The following is a 17,659-nucleotide window of genomic DNA, read 5'->3' as shown; positions in this document are numbered from 1 at the left end:
ACAGAAAACATGGTCACATTTTACATGCACAAGCTCCCACCTCCCCGACCCCCCTCAGCCCACATGGCCCGCCCTTCCTCCTGCCCAGGCCTGAGACTCTGTACCAGGAAAGCGGTCTTGCCCTGTCCCGACTGCCCGGTCACCAGGCTCAGCCTCCCTCGGTGCAGCAGCAGCTGCTGCACTGTGTCCCGGAGAAGGCGAGGTCGGGCAGAACTCGGAGGGCGCTGCAGCTGCTGAAAGGTGGCCTGGACCACGTCATCATCTGGGATGGACACCGGCTGCTCCGGCTGGGCCCCAGGCTGAGGGCACAAGGGGCAGTGACTATGTTTCCATGCCCTCAGGACCCCAGGCCGAAGACTCACAGAGCTCCCACAAAGTTACTTCCCACCCAGGAGTAGCTAGACCACCTCACCCCCTCTCAATTCCCCTGGCCGCCAGTGCTCCTGCTGACCTGTAGGTAAAGCTTCTGGATCATGCTCCATACATCCTGCAGAACCAACTGCCCGAACTCCTCCAGCCCCCCAACATAGGGCAGGCCGGCGGCCACACCCCCCCACTCACAGGGGTATCTGTGGGCAAAGCAAGCACAAGCAGAGTTACAGAGACCTGGATCCCCTCACCACATCTCTCTGCGCAGGGATTCTCCACCTCCCCCAGCTCACCTGTGACAGGTAACCCCTTTCTGTTTATTCAGGTAGCTCTTCAGTTCTGAGATCCGATGTACAGCCTCTTCAGACTCAGGAGTAAAGTCAGGTTTCCAGGCACCTGGCACAGAGCTGACCACCAAAGAAACCCCAAGAGTGGACTCAGACCCCAGCCTCTCTCCACACCACTCCCCTCTCCTCTCACCCCTTCCCCCTCCTTCCCGCCCCTCCATCAGACCTGGCTGTGTTTCCCTGAAACTCCTCAAGGGGAGCTCTCCCTGCTTCAGCTCCGAGGCTGATCTGGTGCCGCAAAGGCAGCCCTCCAAGCCGTTTCCCTCTACTAGCTCCCCTTCCTCTACCAGTACTCTGACTCTGGGGAAAAAGACATGGCCACTGAGCCTGTCTGGCCTTCTGTAAAGACCGAGGCCTGGAGGCCAGAGAAGGTACCTGAGGAAGCTGGAATCCCGGAAGTAGATAAGTGCTTGGGCGGAGGGCTGCAGACGGAGGCCCCGATCCAGGAACTGCATCACCTCCATCTCTGTCACAGAGCGACCTGAAGGGTACTGCTGGGCCTGGGGGAGAGGGCAGAGAACAGGCGGGCCCAGTTCAATATCACACTAACCCTCCCCTGCGATCTGCCAAGACCCCAGAGCTCCTTCATCTCAGGAATGTTCCTCCCCGCCTCCCTCCAGACACAAGCCAGTAAAATATAGCTAACAGCTAATACTTACTGAATGCCCATCATATATTGAGTATTTTTTATAGACTAGCTAATTCTCATATAACCCTGCAATGTGGATGCCACTGTTTTTCTTTAGTATATGGGGAAATTGAGGCCAGATTAGAATAAGCTACTTCCCACATCTAATGGCTGAAGGGAGATCAGCACCCAGATCCATCTGATGGCAGAACCTAAACAGACCTACCCTCTTAATTTTGCGTCCCACAGACAGCCCAGAGGTACTTCTCAAAGGAACTACCTCATCTAGGTCTTGGCAGCTCAGAGAACCGTCTGCCTGTGTTCCACTTCCAGTCTCAAGGACCTGCCTGTGCATAGTCCCAGGGTCTCAAGGACCTGCCTGTGCATAGTCCCAGGGTCTCAAGGACCTGCCTGTGCATAGTCCCAGGGTTCCTGACAAGCCATGGCTTCTCCCCACCCCTGTCCCAACCTTTGCTTCCTCCCTAGGCCCTGCTCCAACCTTGTCTGCCTTACCCAGCGGAAGTGAGGATGGTCAGGAAGGTTGTAGGTGGGGGGAACGTAGCCATAGCGGGAGCCCAGAATCCCCACAAACAGCTGCGAATTCTCCACCTCCCCGAGGCACACTTCCAGTTGTCTGCAGGCACATATCAGGGAACATAGGCACAAATGTGGAGTCAGGGCCCTGGCTCACAACCGAGTGGTGGTGAAAGGCAGGCTGCTCGGTAGCATCCAAGGAGCCATCCACTACTCTCAGCCCTCAGGCATCCTTGCAGCCCCAAGCCTGCCTACCATATGGCCCTCACCCCGCCCCTCTTCCCTATGGTCCCCACACCTGTTCCTACGGGTCTCCTCCTCAGTGATGCCCCAGCGCAGGTCGATGGCGTGAAGGCTAATGCGGTGGGGGGCCGCTCGGGCCTGCAATGCTGGTAGCACAGACCTCAGCAGCAGGTCCCGCTCCCCGTGCATGTCCCGGAAAGTAGAGGAAATGAAAATCCGGATGCTGTGCCATCTGGGGGTAAGCAGAGGGCATGTAAGCAGAGGGCTGGGCTTGATCTAGGGATCAGCCCCACAACCCAATTCCCCAGACACAGCTGCGATCACCCTTCGGCACAGAGCATGAGCCAGGTACAACAGACAGTGTGTGTGTGTGTGTGGGGGGGGGGGGGGGTGTCCAGCAGGCCTCCAGAAAATAAGCTGCTTGTAGCCCCAGCTGCAGAGCCCAGGAAATTAAACCCCACTTGCCATTTTTCAAGCACCCCTCTTCTGTCAAATAATAATTATTATGCACTTACTATCTGCCCAGGGAAAGCTCAGGACAACACTTGAGATAAGCACAATCTTTATTCCCAGTTTACTGATCAAGAAACAAAAGCTTAAAAATTGAAGCAACTAGCCCAAGATTCAAGCGACTATTTGGCAAAGTCAGGATGAGAAAGCCAGAGCCCGTGCTCCTGAGCCCTCTGCCTGAGCTCTGGCTGCAGGCTGCCTGCCTCACATTCTGAGCCCCTTTCTCCACTAGAGAAAGGGACATGCTCAGAGTCTGCCGATTCCCTGTGTTAGAGAAACCCCTGCCGGGGAAAGCAGAAGCACACCTCAGTGAACAGAGCAAGAGCATCTCGACAGCAAGAATTTCAGTCACCTGAGATTCTTCAGGTTTTGAAGGCAGCCCCTCCCAATGCACAAAAGCATGAAACATAGACTGACCCAGGCTGGGAAATAGGAGCCAAGGGGCTTGGAGTATTCTCTTCCAGTGGCCGGATAGCTAGGGCTCCTGTCTTTCCTGGGGGAGGTGGAATCTTGAATATTTTGTCCATTTGGCCCACATGTTCTAGAAGACGGGAGGCCCCACGCTCTGCAATGAACCTGAAACAAACAGTGACCAAAAAAATGAGAGCAGAATACCACAGTCAGAATCAGCAAGGTCTTCTAAGGGGGCAAGGGACAAAGACATGGCTAGGTTAGGTCCCCCAGTTAACTGGAGCTCCTGAAGAAGAAGACCATAAGCAGTGAATTTAGGCTTAAAATAAATGAGGGTGTGGATCCACAGGAATGAAGGAAAAGAGAAAAACCTAGTTCTGGCCCCATCATGCATAATTCTCCTAGGCTTTCTATAGGGCCAGGGGAAATTGGGCTGGGTGAAGGTAGAAAGATGAAGGCCATCCCAGTCTGGGCTTGATCAGCTCTATCAGCCTTAAAAGCTCCCTGAAGAAGGAGGAATTGCACGAGGCTTCCTAACAGGAGTTGGGGCAATGGATGGCATCCAAAGAAAAAGGCAGGGAAGTAAACATGTAAATAAGGAGGCTAAGCATGGAGGGGGAAAAAAAAAGTAAAAAGATTTCTGTAAATTTGGCATAAATAAATAACTTTAGCATTGGCTTTCCTCTGGATCAAGAATGGAACAAATAGAAGTAATGTGACCAACTCCTGAGTTGTTCACTTAAAAGCAAACAGTATAATCCCCTATATCCCCTTTTCCTACTAGATGTAATACAAAAATGATGGCTGGAGCTGGAGCAGTCATGTTGTACCATGAGGTGGAAGCAGAGTATTTGATAATGGTGGAGCAATAAGACAGAAAGTGTTGCTGCTATGCCTAAACAGCTGTAAAAGAGGAATACACTATGATCTTCCTTGAAAAAACAAATAAATGGAGTAGAGACCACAGAGCTCTCTGAAAAATGCTCTAACAAACTCCCAACCCCTTTAGTGCCCGCCTGTACTCACTTCAGTATCCCGTCAGTACAGCCTGAGAGTGTCACGTCATTGGGATTCAAATCTTGTAATCTGGCAAAGGAAGAAGAAGCCACTACCTATCAGAAACAGTGCCAGAAACACAATCATACCCGCCCCCTCCAACATCCTAAGCTAAACACCCTGCCTCTGCACTTTTAATGGGGTAATGTGCTAGGCTGGGGCTAGGGTGGCCCCTCACAAACGGGCATGAGCTAGGCTGAATACTTCAGAGAAGTTTCTTGCACCTGACGTCAACAGACATAAGAGGAAGAGCTGGGGAGGGTCTGGCGAGCGGGAGGGTCCACACTTATTAAGGTAGAGATTAAATATGGATCACTGTCTTCTGACACTGGGCAATGAGAATGAGCACCCTTACGTGTCACATGTCCTTCCTAGGAGAACGCCAACAAAGAGGCACTTGGAATTCACATGCTGCCAGAAAAGCTGTTTGGCCTTGTTTATCAGTTTCTCATTCATAGTTTGGCCAAAGACAATGACCCTGTCTACCTGAAAGATAAAAGGGGAGGGGCTGAGACCAGGGAACAAAGGCACAGAAGACAGGCCAAAGAGCTAAGGACATCAAGAGATCTCTGAGCACAAGGGGAATTAGGAGAATTCTGAGCACAAAAGAAAACTGCTTCTCCTGAGAGCACTGAGGACCAGGCAGCCATTACACCCCGACTTGGAGGGGCATCAAAGCGGAAGTCGGGGTAGGGGCAGTGGTGTGGGCAGCTGGCTCAGTCAGGTTCCCAAGAGCTGGTTGCCAAATATTTAGGAATTTTGTGAGCCAGTTGTGAAACATGACCGTTATTAAATATTCAACTGTATGAACTTACAATTAAGTAAATTATATTAAAAACAAAGGTAATAAATAAAAACATATCACTTCCTAATTATTTTATTACATCTTACCATTGTGTAGTCTTGATCTTACTCACATGTACTTTATCTGTATTGTGGAGAATTACACAATAGTGTGATACTTACCATCTCTTCCCAACTCTGAGTTCACTGATATCTTGAAATCAGCCATGGAAGGAAAATTTACACCATGGAAATTAGCAAATGCTACTAACCAAGACTTATTTTCCCAGATTGCTGGTTGCTATATATTACCAGCATACCACTGGTTAGGAAGTTGCAGCCAGCAGGGAGCCGATCTGGGTACTGCACTTAGTTTGAAAGGTAGCTTTGAGGAGTGAGATGCATCAGTTGTGGAGGGAAATGTGGGGGAGGGAAAGGTTTCTCAGAGACTGGGCAGTACTCACAGGAACCCTCTGTGCAGCCAGAGACAGCAGGTATTTCCCCAAAGTATGCAGGGACCATTCATAGCCTCCATCTAACTCCTGAAGGAAAAAGGCTCATGTTATGTGGTTGCCTGGGAGCTGATCAGTAAGCAACAAACACCATAGTCTGCTTGGGAAATCTTCCGAACTGCATTTACTAGTACAAGCCTTTCTCAGCTTTGCAGGCTGTTCCCAGGCCTGTGACCATTCACATATTTTTGCAGGGCAGGGGTGGGTGGCTGACCTGGACTTGAGCCTGGAGTTCGAGGGCAGTCTTCAGGATCCCATCTTCCGCCTTAACCACCGCAGGCTTCAGCGCACCTCTTCCGCACAGCAAGAGATCCGCGTGCTCCGCCCGCGCAACCATCATGCCCATCAACAGCAACACGTAGTTCAAGGGGGGCTGATGGGACAAGCGTCGGGGTGAAATAAGGCTCCCCTACTTTTAAAACTACTCTTGTCTATCCAGCCCTGAAGGCCCAACACCTCCACTGCTTGGGGAAAGAGACAAATCCCCAGGTCAGGAGGGGACCTTCAGCAGCCCTCAGGAAGAGCTGCCCAGGAAGAAAGTGGAGAGAGGCCAGGACCCCTGCCCAGAATCAGTTCTCGGATGTAGGGAGGTAAAGTGAATATTTTGGTGGCAGAAATTTAGAAAAAGATTATGTACCAGCTAATTGTGAAATGTTGGAATTATAATCCACGACCAGGCTTGAGATCACGTTCTAGGAACTGTCCCCAGGGACCAACGTCTGGCACTGGGAAGCAAATGCAAGTCATTTCTTTCAGTTGCTTGCTTGCTTATGCATGTTTGCTTGTGAGAACCAGGTCTGCACACAGGATACCTCTCGGGAGCCCCAGCATCCTAACAACCTCCTGTTTTTTAATTTTTTTTTTACCCCTTCTGGGTTGCTCTTGGGACAGATCTTGTCCGCATCAGCATCTGTCAGATAGACCAGCAGGGTGCGGCCCGGCAGCGGGGGCAGGCTGTGCTTCACGGAGAGGTTCACAGCTGTCTCCAGGGCCTGTCGATATCGAGCCAGCATTTCACTGTCATATTTCCACTGCCTGCAGACAGGAAAGGCACAGACACAAGGACTCAGGAGCTTCTCTGTTTGTCACTTTAAGGCAGATGGGAAGATGAGAACTGGCCACTTACGTGTTGAGTTTCCCACCCTGCCCGCCCCCCGGCCCCCGCCACCTTCCAGAGCCTGCCTCCACTGCCAGGAGAGAAGACAGGGACAGAGCTTCCCTTTGCTCGAATGCTACAGGACTCTCCTAATCCATTCTCATGGCAGGAGAGAAGTCATCTGCAGGCCCATTCTCTGAACTCACTTGCCACGCTTAACACGTCAATCCATACTTGCTTCACGAGGCAAGATTTAACTGCTACATATTTTTTATTGTGTTTTAAAGAACAAATACTACTTCCTTACTCTGCAAACTGGCAGTTAAAGAGGAAAGAATTGAGCATTCATTCCACCTTTCCAATACAATCGCTATTACAGGGTAACTAAATACCTTTAGTTGATGAGGCAAGTTCTTTTTAGAATTCCAACTGATAAATATGAGGAATGACAGAAAACCTCCATCTGCAACTGCTAATGAAACCATTGGTTCAGGCAAAGATCATCAATGCATGAACCATTAACTTTATAGTGGAGAGATCAGGCTGTCATCACCTAAGAGCACTGATCAATCTTAGCATCTTAGCATCACTATGACTGGGACCACCAGACTTTTTGTGCCTCCAGATCCTGTATCCTATTAGGAAGCAAAAAAAGACTGATAGTCTCTTTTTTTTTTTTTTTTTTACTTTTTTTAAAAAAATATGTTTTTTATTGATTTCAGAGAAACAGAAAGGGAGAGGGAGAGAAAGAGAGAGAAACATTGATGTGAGAGAGAAACATCGATCAGTTGCCTCCTGCACACCCCCTACTGGGGATCGAGCCTGCAACCTGGGCATGTGCCCTGACCAGGAATCGAACCAGGGACCTCTTGGTGCATGGGATAACCCTCAACCAACTGAGCCACACTGGCCAGGACTTTTCCTTTTTTTTTTTTTTTTTTAAGTCTAATGGTCTTATTATAGTGTACAAAGAATCACCTATGAAATAGTCTTATAAGAAAAAAAGTTAAATCTGAATTATTCAAGCCTTTGGAGTTAATGGCCAGGGTGCATGCAATAGAGGAACAAGTTAGATGACATCACGAGGAAGTAGAAGAATCTAGAATGTGGGACATTCTGTGGGGCCCCTGAACCTGGTTTCTACAGCAAGTCATGACATGAAAACAAAAGAGATTTAAGAGAATTAATAACCAAATGTAATGTGTATGCCTTGTTTGGGTCCTGATTTGAATAAAGCTGTGAAATATTTTTGAGACAAGTTAAAATTTTTAATATTATATTAGATAATCCTATATAGTAAAAGGGTAATATGCAAATCGACCGAACAGCAGAACTACCAGTCGCTATGATGCACACTGACCACCAGGGGGCAGACGCTCAACACAGGAGCTGCACCTGGTGGTCAGTGCGCTCCCACAAGGAGAGCGCCACTCAGCCAGAAGTCCAGAAGCCGGGCTCATGGCTGGCAAGCACAGCAGTGGTGGCAGGATTCTCTTCCTCCTCCACAGCAGTGCTAAGGATGTCCGACTGACAGCTTAGGAGCCTAAGCCATCAGTCAGACATCCCCTGAGGGCTACCAGACTGCAAGAGGGCACATGCTGGGTTTAGGAACCCCACTGAGTGCACGAATCTCGTGTACTGGGCCTCTAGTTTTACATAAAACCATATCTGTATACAATTTGCTATCTTCTTTTTAAAATTTATATTAACATCACGAGCATTTTGGCATTACATTTTTTTGTGTGAAAATACCATTTTTTATTGGTCACACTATAACTCTGCCACATGGATCTACTATCATTCATTTCATTGCTCTCCCAATGTTGGAACTTTCTATTCTATATAATAAAAGCCTCGGTGGCATCACGCCCTCATGCGACACCCTCGCATGATGCCCTTGTGCGAGGTCATCACAAGATGGCTGCACGCACAGGGGAGGCAGGGCCTGGTGGCCGCTCTGCACAGTGAGGCCTGGGGGTCCCATGGCTCTATGCCGCGCAGCGGAGGCCAGTCCCAGCGTCTCCGCCGCCTCACGGGGAGGAGGCGGGTCCCGGCAGAAGAGGCAGGTCATGGCAGGGGAGGGCAGTTCGGGGCCATCGGACTGGCAGGGGAGGGCAGTTGGGGGCAATTGGGCCGACAGGGGAGGGCAGTTGGGGGCGATTGGGCCAGTAGGGGAGGGCAGTTCAGGGCCACTGAGCCAGTGGGGGGCAGTTGTGGGCGATTGGGCCAGCAGTGGAGGGCAGTTGTGGGTGATCGGGTCAGCAGGGAAGCAGTAAGGCATCAATCAGGTTGGCAGGAGAGCAGTTAGGGGGCAATCAGGCTGGCAGGCAGGTGAGTGGTTAGGAGCCAGTGGTCCTGGATTGTGAGAGGGATGTCCAACTGCTGGTTTAGGCCTGATCCCAGGATCAAGCCTAAACTGGCAGTCGGACATCTCCCAAGGGGTCCCAGATTGGAGAGGGTGCAGGCCGGGTTGAGGGACACCCCCACCCCTGTGCATGAATTTCATGCACCGGGCCTCTAGTAAATGATAATACCAAGAAATTTTTTTCAATTTTGTTAAGTATATTAATGACACTCTGATTATATAAGAAAATGTCTGCTTTAAGAGATACATGACAAGTACAGAGGGGTGAAATAAAATGCATCATATTATTTGGCATTTGTTTTTAAAATCATCTTCAAAAATAGGAAAAAGAAAAAGAAGAGAGGGGTCAGGAAAGGAAGTGTGGTAAAATGTAGATAATCACTGAATATGACTAACAGTTCTATAGAATCCATTATACTATTCTCATTACTTGTGTAGATGTTTAATTTTTTTCATAATAATTTTTAAATCTATAGAAGTCAGTAGTTTCTACCAGTATTATCCAATAAAATTAAATTATAGTTAATTAAATTAAAATATTTTGATTTCGACATTCAATTAATACAAAAATTATGAATAAGATATTTTATATCCTTTTTTCATACTGTCCTCAAAACCCAGCACATCTCAGTTCCAACAAGCCACATTTCATTTCAAGTGCTCAAAAGCCACATGTGGCTAGTGGCTACCTTAATGGCCAGCAAAGGTATACTGTTTGGACTGTACGCTAGGCTTGATACTTAATGAACCGTGTTCAACCACTGGTCACTGATTCAGGATATTCCTGGCCACCAAGTTCTACCAAAAAGTCAGATGATCCCTGCCTTTGCCTTGAATGAAAATGAATGAAGATACTGTTGAAGCATCTGAAAGGACAGGGTGCTGGGACTTAGGACAGATTTCATGTCTGCATTTGAGCCTGCTTGATGATAACAATATACGTGTCAAAAGAAAAAGAAAAGTGAAGTGGTCAGAAAATACAGAGAGAGAGAGAAACAAAAAGAAAAACAGATGCCACAGAGAAGAAAAAGAAAGAAACCTGAACCAGAGCAGAAGCAGAGAAGACCCTAGCACCCACAGGAGAAAGGGAGATGCTACACAGACTCACAGAATCCATAGAAACCAATGAAACAATCACAAGAATAGGTTTTGTTTCATGATATCTGTATAGGACAATGTTAAAGGTATGTTTTCCTGTGCAAGAGACGATTGGAATCAGACAAGTCTAAGCCACTGGGATGACTGACAAGCATGTCTTTAAAAAATAAAAGTTGGAGTTCCCAGATGACTCCCAAGCCTTGTTAAGGTACCTTTTGTTGCCCATCCTTTGCTTCCACATCACACACACACACACACACACACACACACACACACACACACACCCCTACCTGATCCTGTGTACTCTCAGCTGCTCCCGCTTGAGTTGCTCATAAAACACAGGCACCATCATTGCTGCCCGAAGTTTCTGACGATTTAGGTTTTGAAGTTCCCTTTTATAGTCCCGTCTCTGGACATTTCTTGAGTGTCTAATCATTATCCGCCTCATCAGTTGTGTGTTGGAAGGAAATGGCAATTCTGTGTGGCAACAGGTAAGGACCTGAGTCAGGCAGCTTCTCTTCTCTCACCTTGTCTTCCCATCAATATTTGTCCTGCATCCCAGCCCTGGAGGCTGGCAAGCATCTGACCTCTGCCCACCCCAGACCCTGAGGCTGAAAAACACCAGTGCTGCTGCTCCATCTATTCTCAGACATGAGAGACAAACAGGAGTCGGAAGAAGAGATCATACCTTTATTTTTTAGCTGAGCCTCAAGGTCATTGATGGAATCATGGGCATTAAGAAATCTGAACGGAAACTGCCGACTGTGGATCACGGACTTCTGTAAAGCAAGGGAAGGGTCTGAGTACGGGAGGCATTAGGGGCCAAGGGACCAGGAATTTGAGATAACCGCTCTAGATTTGTGGGAAGGTGAGGAAAGACAAGATGAATACTAGAGGCGAGATGCAGAGAAAGGGGGAGGAGATTAAAGGAAAATGGAAGTCTATGTGAGAATATGAGAAGAAGGAAAGGAGAAAGGAGAGGAAGTAACAGAAGGAGCTCTGTGTTTTATATCAGACTCCTTCTGAAGTCAGTTAAATCACAGGAGTGCCTCCTCCTGGTAGAGCAGAAAACAAAAAGGAAAGTTATTTTTTCTTTAATTTATTGATTGTAGAGAGAGAGGAAGTAAGAGAGAGAGAAGCATCCATTTGTTTTTCCACTTATTTATGCATTCATTGATTGCTTCTTGTATGTGCGCTGACCAGAGATTGAACCCTCAACCTTGGCACATCAGGACAATGCTCTAACCAACTGAGCTACCCAGCCAGAGCAAAAGGAAAGTTCTTATACTCTAATTTCTCAAAGGGTTGATGAACCCCAGACCTATCTCCCCCATCCTATCTGTATCCCCTTACCTGCCCACATGGAAATAGCTTGGCGGCCATGACCTTTCCCAGCCACTAAGAAAAAAGCCCAGTTCCCAAAACTGCAACAGCATCTCCACACCCACCTTCCGGCTCCCTGCCCCTCACAAATACCGCTTGCTGGAGTCTCTGCAGTACAAGCTCGTGGTGGCGGGCACTGATCCCAACCCGCAGCAGGTTGCACAGATTCCGAAGCATGGCCATGAAGGGAAGCTTCCCATTGTCTGCAGAAGGTCAGAAGGTCGGGCAGGGGTGAGAAAAGGAAACAAAGGATAAGTGAGAGAGGTCAGAAATCAGAACAAGAAGTTCAGAAGATGTAGAAAATTCAGGATGGAGGGAATGAGGTATTAACATATGATCTATCCTACTCAAAATGATTTAAAGGTCCACAAAGAAAAAAACAAACACGGTTGGCCTGAAGTTTGGAGCAAAATTTATACAACACTGTTTATGGGACAGCTGTTTCAATAAACAACTTATGCTATCACTTTGTCTTTTGGCTCCAGCCCTGAAACTGGGCTCAACTGGCAAAATATATTCTCTAATCAAAAGTAGTGATTTCCCTAATGAACAAAATAAACTGATGAACAAAAAAGATCCAGAGACACAGAAGCATGGAACAGACTGATGAATCTCAGAGGGAAGGCAGGGGTAGGTGGGTGGGTGGGGAGAGATTAGCCAAAGAATTTATATGTATATATGCATAACCAATGGACACAGACAATAGTGTGGTGAAGGCCTGGGGGTGGAGTTCAGGGTGGAGGGGGTCAATGGGGGAAAAAGGGGAACATCTGTAATATTTTCAACAATAAAGATACATTTTTAAAAAATATATTTTATTGATTTTTTACAGAGAGGAAGGGAGAGAGATAGAGAGTTAGAAACATCGATGAGAGAGAAACGTCGATCAGCTGCCTCCTGCCCACCCCCTACTGGGGATGTGCCCGCAATCAAGGTACATGCCCTTGACCGGAATCAAACCCGGGACCCTTCAGTCCGCAGACCGACGCTCTATCCACTGAGCCAAACTGGCTAGGGCTAAAGATAAATTTTTTTAAAAAAGAGTAATGATTTACAAACTTTTTAGATGGCTAAAAGAGAAATATCCTGGTGTAAGTTTGTTTATTAATAAATTATATTCATGTAGTACTATCATTAGTTAATATTTCAAGGCACAATATACACTTAAGATAAGGTTCATCATCATGATAGTGAATGCAAACCCCTATTTCAAATAGTCTTCTTGATCCTTTTAAGTTTTCTGGGAAACTTGTGCAATCTGATTAAGCAGACAGAATTTCACCTCTGTCACTTCCTATTTTACCTGGGTGCCCCCACTTTAGAGACCAGGTCTGTCGGCCCCAAACCCACATCCCATGCTCTAGTCTGCATTTCTCAGCAGCTTTCATCAGGAGAATGGAAAGAGGAGGGTGTGTACACAGTATAAGTGATGTGTGATAGCTGATGAACTATTGTATCCTTTGTAAAGTCATGTTTTCTCAACTGTTATGTATGAAAGGTCTTCTAGATATAAGAACTTAAGTCAATATCATATTTATGACTCTAGAAAATAAACTGAGTATTTATCCTATAAATTGGGAAATTTGCTGTTTCATTCCAGTGAAATTGTTCATAAGTTAATGAACCAGTGGTCTTCAAAGAGGGGTCTGTATATCTAATTACATTTTATCTTTTTAAAAAATATATATTTTATTGATTCTCCACAGGGATGAAGGGAGAGGGATAGAGAGTCAGAAACATCGATGGGAGAGAAACATCGATCAGCTGCCTTCTGCACACCTCCTACTGGGGATGTGCCCGCAACCAAGGTACATGCCCCTGACCAGAATCGAACCTGGGACCTCTCAGTCCGCAGGCCGACGCTCTAGCCACTGAGCCAAACCAGTTAGGGCATACATTTTATCTTATATTTTATATTTATGTTTATATATTTTAATATTTTCTTTTATTTACTTATATTTACTTTCATACCTATATTAAAATAATTATATTTTCTATATTTTTAAGTACATTAATTTATTAACATATATATGAAATTTTTATAAATACAGGGTAGGGAAAAAGTAGGTTTACAGTTGTTCATATGGAAAATAATACAATAATTAATAAATAATAACACAAGAATAAACTTTTTCGTACTTACAACTATAAACCTACTTTTCCCCATTCTGTATATATACATATTCTGCTGTATCCCAAAATTTGTTTTGTAATATATAATTAAAAAAAAAAAGTCTGGAGTCCAGTGGGTTAGACTATGGACATTTGTCTCAACCAAGAATATTGCCACAGTTTTGGTTTTCAGGGGCAGAGAGAGGAAGTGGGGATGATGCATACAAGAGTCATCTACATATACTGGCTGCCATCCAGGCTTCTTTATTCTACTCCACCCAAAGTTGAATCAAGACTGGGGAAGAGGTTGCCAGGCAAGTGTGTGCATTTGTGTGGAACATGTGATTGTGACAACCACAAAGTGAGTGGAGTGCTAGCAGCTGAGCAGTTCGGGCTTCCCTGAGCATAATCTATAAACAGCAGCCCACAGAGAAATAAGGTAAAAGCCAACTTGGGCTCCCAAGGCTCTACAATGTGAAGTCTACAAAACTCAAGCAGATAAAAGGTCTAATTAGATATTTCTCAACAGAAGGAAGTTGACTTTAAATTGTCAAAGATGAGCCAAAACCGGTTTGGCTCAGTGGATAGAGCGTCGGTCTGCGGACTGAAGGGTCCCAGGTTCAATTCCGGTCAAGGGCATGTACATTGGTTGCGGGCACATCCCCAGTGGGGTTGTGTAGGAGGCAGCTGGTCGATGTTTCTCTCTCATCGATGTTTCTAGCTCTCTATCCCTCTCCCTTCCTCTCTGTAAAAAAAAAAAAAAAAAATTAATAAAATATATTTTAAATAAATAAATAAATAAGTGAATAAATTGTCAAAGATGAAAGAGGAAATAAAAGAAACCAAAATGGAATAGAAAGAACCTCCTATAGTCAAAAATTTAAAAACAGAAAGAGAAGATTGAGAGTAATTTGGTCCTCCCTGATTTGAAGTTTTTTAACTCAATATGGGCAAATTACCTAAAATTCCATGTTCTAAATATGAATTCCTGTGGAGATTCTACTATGCCACGTGCCAGAAAGTTCTATCTTATTTGAATGAATTACACAGATATGGATACAAGTGAAATCAGAGAGAAGTTACCACTTTTGTCATGTGTTGATAAAGACCTAACCACATCTGGAATAATGATCTATCTACAATTGCAATGTTACTCAAAGCAGGCACCCCTGTCCACTTGGGTGTGGTCGATGGCAGACCTTATAAGTCCAATAATTTTTAGTGACACAACTACCAAGCAATAGAATAACTGCATCATGTCATGGAAATCCTCTAGTCTAAAATGGAGAGGCATAAACCGGGAAGAGCAGAAGAGGGTGTGATGGTCAAGGTTACTGTACCAATGAGTTCCTCCCAGACGGAAGCTTTGTTCCCCCGCAAGCTCAGCTCCCGCTCCCAGGTCTCAGGCTGAGATAGCTTCATCCGCTTCCCAGCTCTGCAAGAATCCCATGGCCCGGGGAGGCGACTTCGAGAAAAGGCCTGCAGGTTGGAGGGGTATCTGGAACGGAAGAGGAAAAGCTTATCATTTCAAAGCCAGCTGAAAATAACTCAGGAAAGGAAAGGTGAGCCAGTCAACGCTAGTCAGTCATGTTTTCAGGCCACATCTGCCCAAACTAATGTTGCTGGGGTCAGAAATACAGGGATTGGGGCCATGAATGTAGAAGAGTCATGGGGTTTCCCACATGGAATGTATGTTCGGAGTGTATCTTCCCACCTGTAGCCTAGCAAGGCATGCACGTGCTGGGCAGGCTCCTGGATGTGCAGTCGCTGTACCAACTTCTTCAGGGTGAACCTTGGTGGCTTCTTTCTTTCTGGCACTGCATTGTAAGACTTCTCAAACTGTGGAAATATCCCCAAATCCCACTGGGGTCATTTAATCTATGACCATGGTCACTTTCTTCAGAAAGCAGAACCTAAGACCATCCTATACCTATGAGATCATTTCTTTCCCAAAAGCAGATTTGGGCAAAGAGTAGGAATAAGGGGTAAAAATCTCTATCAACAAGAACTCCTATGGTAAGCATAATATAACAGTGTTTTGGGATCACCATGTTTTATTTACATAATATTGAACTATTAATGGTAAAATGGAGTGATTGACTTGTGAATAGCAAAATGGAGGTAGGATGAACAGAGGATACCTTGTTCTCCAAGGGAGGAAAGAGAAAAAGGGCTCTTATTTAAATCACTGAGACTTGGACCAGGAGGAGACATCAGAATAATGCAGGCTGTGAGGAGTTAAAAAAAAAACAAAAAACTGAAAGAAGTTGCTTTACAGAATCTTCTATGGTGGAAGAGCTAAGTTTGGAATGTATTAATAGGATGAAGAGAAAAGATCAGCTGACCGACTGAGAATGTATTTTCTTATAATGCTTACATCTTCCTAATAATCTATTCCAAAGATGATGGTGGTGGTAGCTCACATTTATTCAGGGCCAGGTGTTGTTAGAAATACTGGAAATACAATAACTGATTTAATCCTCACAAAACCCCAATGAAGTAGGTACTATTATAATCCCCATTTTATATCTGAGGAAACTGAGGCAAGAGAGGGCAAATCATTTGGCCAAAGTCAGGTAGCCAGCAGTGCTGGTGGTGGAGGGATTCACACCCAGGTCAGAATCCAGATTTTATGCTCTTAACCACTAAGTGCAATGCCTTATTTGTCATTAATGCAAATTAAAAAAATGGTTTGGTTTGTTTTTAAAAATTCCCATGGAAGGTAAACATTTCATATCTTTAACTCATTTATCCAGCTGGACATGCCACCAGTCATTAAAGAAATGGGGGGGAAATTTCTGTAATTTATTGCTTTACTTGTGATCAAGTATTAGTAATCAAATTTTAAAAAGACTGTAATGAAACTAAACAGATATTAAATCCAAGTTTTAGAGAAAAAAATAAGAAATGGGGGCAAAGCCCTAGCCGGTTTGGCTCAGTAGATAGAGCATCAAGCCTGTGGACTGAGGGGTCCCAGGTTTGATTCTGGCCAAGGGCACATACCCAGGTTGTGGGCTCGATCCCAGTAGGGGGTGTGCAGGAGGCAGCCGATCAATGATTCTCTCTCATCACCGATGTTTCTATCTCTCTCTCCCTCTCCCTTCCTCTCTGAAAGCAATAAAGATCTATATCTATAAAGAGCATTTCCCAGTGCTCTACAAACCTGATCCCATAATCACAGCTGAGAATTCCCCAGGTAGGAAATTGGCCTGCACCTACCATACCCTCTATTCATATTTCTAAACCAAATGGAATTCCATTTCTAATTATCAGCTGAGAAGATTGTTCATCTATACTAATAAAAGCCTAGGTGGCGTCTCGCCCTTGTGTCATCACAAGATGGCCACCCCCATGTCATCACAAGATGGCTGCCACAAGATGGCCGCCCTCACATCATCACAAGATGGCCACCACAAGATGGCCACCCCCATGTCATCACAAGATCAGGGTAGGGCAGTTGGGGGACATCAGGCTGACAGGGGAGGGCAGTTGGGGGCAACCAGGCCAGCAGGGGAGGGCAGTTGGGGGCAAGCAAGCTGGCAGGGGAGGGCAGTTGGGGACAATCAGGCCAGCAGGGAAGGGCAGTTGGGGGTGATCGGGCTGGCAGGGGAGCAGTTAGGTGTCAATCAGGCCGGCAGGGGAGTGGTTAGGGGTGATCAGGCTAGCAGGCAGAAGCGGTTAGGGGCAATCAGGTAGGCAGGCAGGTAAGCGGTTGGGAGCCAGCAGTCCCGGACTGTTAGAGGGATGTCCGACTGCCGGTTTAGGCCTGATCCCGTCGGGGGATGTCCCAGATTGGAGAGGGTGCAGGCTGGGCTGAGGGACACCCCCCAGTGCACAAATTTCGTGCACCAGGCCTCTACTGCACATATAGAACCCCAGAACAAGGCACTCACCTTCTCCTGTTCATCTTTAAGAAGATTAAACATTGGCGAATATTTCTGTGTCTTAGGAAATGGATACTTCGTCTTCTGTAGGGACAGGAGAAGCGGTTTCAAAAAGGGAAATGGAGGTTGTCCCTGAAGAGATCCATTTCAATAGCCCCAAAGGCCCATCTCTATCCAAAAGGAAGCCAGCTAGGAAAGAGGCAGGCCCTGCCTTCTCTGACTCCTGAGCTCTACCCGGCTCCTCTGCATTTTTCAGACTATTTGTTCCTGATCGTAAGAACATGCCAGACACTTAGTGTGGGATCCCCCTGGATCAGCTTGTTCCTTC

General features: G+C 46.2%; 1 protein-coding gene across 2 annotated transcripts in view; it reads right to left on the bottom strand.

Moving 5' to 3' along the window:
- Positions 1 to 17,659, bottom strand: part of TEP1 (telomerase associated protein 1) — a 43,000-nt gene that overhangs the window by 15,025 nt on the left and 10,316 nt on the right. For both annotated transcript variants that reach the window (XR_013813392.1, XM_079768273.1), the window contains exons 7-24: positions 17,341 to 17,415; positions 15,162 to 15,286; positions 14,788 to 14,945; positions 11,429 to 11,538; positions 10,641 to 10,731; positions 10,243 to 10,429; positions 6,260 to 6,428; positions 5,608 to 5,766; positions 5,346 to 5,423; positions 4,454 to 4,584; positions 4,069 to 4,128; positions 3,049 to 3,207; positions 2,177 to 2,353; positions 1,858 to 1,978; positions 1,092 to 1,216; positions 663 to 776; positions 452 to 569; positions 105 to 299 (exon numbers count right to left, since the gene is read on the bottom strand). Coding sequence is in view for 1 of the 2 variants with exons in the window: in XM_079768273.1 (XP_079624399.1) it covers positions 105 to 299; positions 452 to 569; positions 663 to 776; positions 1,092 to 1,216; positions 1,858 to 1,978; positions 2,177 to 2,353; positions 3,049 to 3,207; positions 4,069 to 4,128; positions 4,454 to 4,584; positions 5,346 to 5,423; positions 5,608 to 5,766; positions 6,260 to 6,428; positions 10,243 to 10,429; positions 10,641 to 10,731; positions 11,429 to 11,538; positions 14,788 to 14,945; positions 15,162 to 15,286; positions 17,341 to 17,415 (2,352 nt within the window). In the remaining variant the exon portion in view is untranslated. The remainder of the gene's footprint in view (positions 1 to 104; positions 300 to 451; positions 570 to 662; positions 777 to 1,091; positions 1,217 to 1,857; positions 1,979 to 2,176; positions 2,354 to 3,048; positions 3,208 to 4,068; positions 4,129 to 4,453; positions 4,585 to 5,345; positions 5,424 to 5,607; positions 5,767 to 6,259; positions 6,429 to 10,242; positions 10,430 to 10,640; positions 10,732 to 11,428; positions 11,539 to 14,787; positions 14,946 to 15,161; positions 15,287 to 17,340; positions 17,416 to 17,659) is intronic.

Source organism: Cnephaeus nilssonii (assembly GCF_951640355.1).
Source record: "Cnephaeus nilssonii genome assembly, chromosome: 4".
NCBI classification, from domain to species: Eukaryota; Metazoa; Chordata; class Mammalia; order Chiroptera; family Vespertilionidae; genus Cnephaeus; species Cnephaeus nilssonii.
The sequence above is the reverse complement of the archived record's forward strand: the minus strand, read 5'-3'. Positions and strand labels throughout refer to the sequence as shown.